The 1,946-nt window shown below is 36.2% G+C and overlaps 1 protein-coding gene across 1 annotated transcript in view; it reads left to right on the top strand.

Annotated features, from left to right (window-relative positions):
• Positions 1-1,946, top strand: part of ME3 (malic enzyme 3) — a 270,934-nt gene that overhangs the window by 235,651 nt on the left and 33,337 nt on the right. Inside the window, exon 7 of the mRNA XM_019524700.1 lies at positions 1,850-1,939. Within this exon, the coding sequence (XP_019380245.1) occupies positions 1,850-1,939 (90 nt within the window). The remainder of the gene's footprint in view (positions 1-1,849; positions 1,940-1,946) is intronic.

Genomic DNA, 1,946 nt, shown 5'->3' with positions numbered 1-1,946 from the left:
TGGAAGTGAACAAATGTTTGTTTAAAAAAAGGTCTAGAAGAAGTTGGAAAAATCACATATTGGCAGGCAGAAACAGAGACGGATGCATGTAATCATGCAAATAGCTCTTCATTTGCTGTTCAGCTGCTTGGGATTCAAGTGGGCCCTTGATGGTTTCTCAGAGGAAGACCATTGTCTTTCTAAAGGAATATACTGAACCCAGAGCAAAAGCATGTTTCCTTTCTGTCTTAAGGCTTGCCTGCAAAGACTGTTCCGATACTATGTCATATTATTATTTAAAGTTATGCCAGAGTATACGTATGTGTGTATTTGTATGTGTATTTATATATGTGTGTGTATATGTACTCTCTTTGTATATAATTATACACACGCACACATGTATATGTATGATAGCTGAAGCAGCCGTTCTTTGCCCGGGTTGTTATTTTTGTAATTGCAGTGTTTGTTTATTCTCAAAGAACTTAGTACAACATATTTAGTCAAAAATATTGTTTGTTTTTAAAGAACATAGTACAACATATTTAACATGTAATATTTAACGTGGAGCAAAAAAAAGGCAAGCATCAATATAATAATGCCAACTGAATTTTAAAAAAGGCAAGTGGCAATATAATGATGACAGTTGAACTGCGTTCACTGCGTCCAAAATGGAGAGGTACCTGTTTGTTATCTGAGAAGTGAAGTAATCTCAGTCAATGGAAGCCCCAAAAAGGGTCAAGTGAAAAATAACCCGCGTATAATTTTCTTTGGGTGGTATTGATTTTGGAAGGTTTAGAGTACATAGGACTAGCCATTCTCAAGTTATAAGCAAACATACATATATGCACTTCATTTTTTATATATATATATGCTCAAAAACCTATTACAGCTCCTGAGAGGAGTGCACTATTTAATCTCATTATGTGAAGGATCAGCATTACTGAGTATATTGACTCTCGTTGTGAAGACTCTCATTGTGAAGACTGCCTCACATATTAGATATAAAGATATGTAATTTTAAAAGAATTTTTCCTACATTTGTAATAAAGTCTTTGATGTCCAATTTAAGGACTGACAATGCATGATTAGATGCTGGGAAGCTCAGGTATGAACTAGAATATATAATAATATTTTGCATATTTGGCACAAGGAATGCTAAACCTTTCCATAGTGCTTTCTATCTCAGGAAGAGGCACATATTTACAAACAAATGCTGAAAAGAGATTCAGAATGCCCTTGTTAGGTGAGCATTGTTATTCCCAGGAGGAAACTGAGGAACCCAGGTATGAAATGATTTGCCCTAAATAACATGACAAGTCACTGGCAGACCTGATAATAGAAGAAAGATTATCTGGTTCCTCTGCTTTAGCCATAATTCCTGACAAACAGGAATCAGCTCAAATTGGAAGGATGACCTAGTGCTTAAAACATACTCAGGAAGTCTGGGTCCAGATCCTGTCTCTGCCACTGACTCACTGTGTGACCTTGGGCAAGTACACTGTTTTCCTGTGTCTTGCGTTCATCCTCTTGATCATATGAACAACATTTACCTCCCAGCTCTCTGGAGTGTTGTTCTGAGCTTGTCTGATGATGTTTCTAAAACACTTTGTGATACTCAGATGGGAGGAGCTGTAAAAGTACAAAGTAAGGATACTTTCCCCTAAAATGGCAACAAGGTCTCTGATTAACCTGATGATTCCATTAGTGTGATAGATTTAGACATTCTTAATATACCATTTCCTTGATTGTTTGCCTCTGCTGGTATTTTGTATATATTTGTGTTTCTGTACGTGCAAGAATAGCAAGTACATATGTCATCCTATATTGTGAAGAAATTGCTATCCATTTGTAATTGTCCTTTTATCTACAGGTATGGAATGAACTGTTTAATCCAGTTTGAAGATTTTGCCAATGCCAATGCTTTCCGTCTCCTCAACAAATACCGCAGCAGATATTGTACATTCAAT

This window comes from Gavialis gangeticus, unplaced genomic scaffold (genome assembly GCF_001723915.1).
Source record: "Gavialis gangeticus isolate Ggan-Ray unplaced genomic scaffold, GavGan_comp1, whole genome shotgun sequence".
In the NCBI taxonomy this organism is placed as follows: domain Eukaryota; kingdom Metazoa; phylum Chordata; order Crocodylia; family Gavialidae; genus Gavialis; species Gavialis gangeticus.
This window is presented reverse-complemented; position numbering and strand designations above follow the sequence as displayed.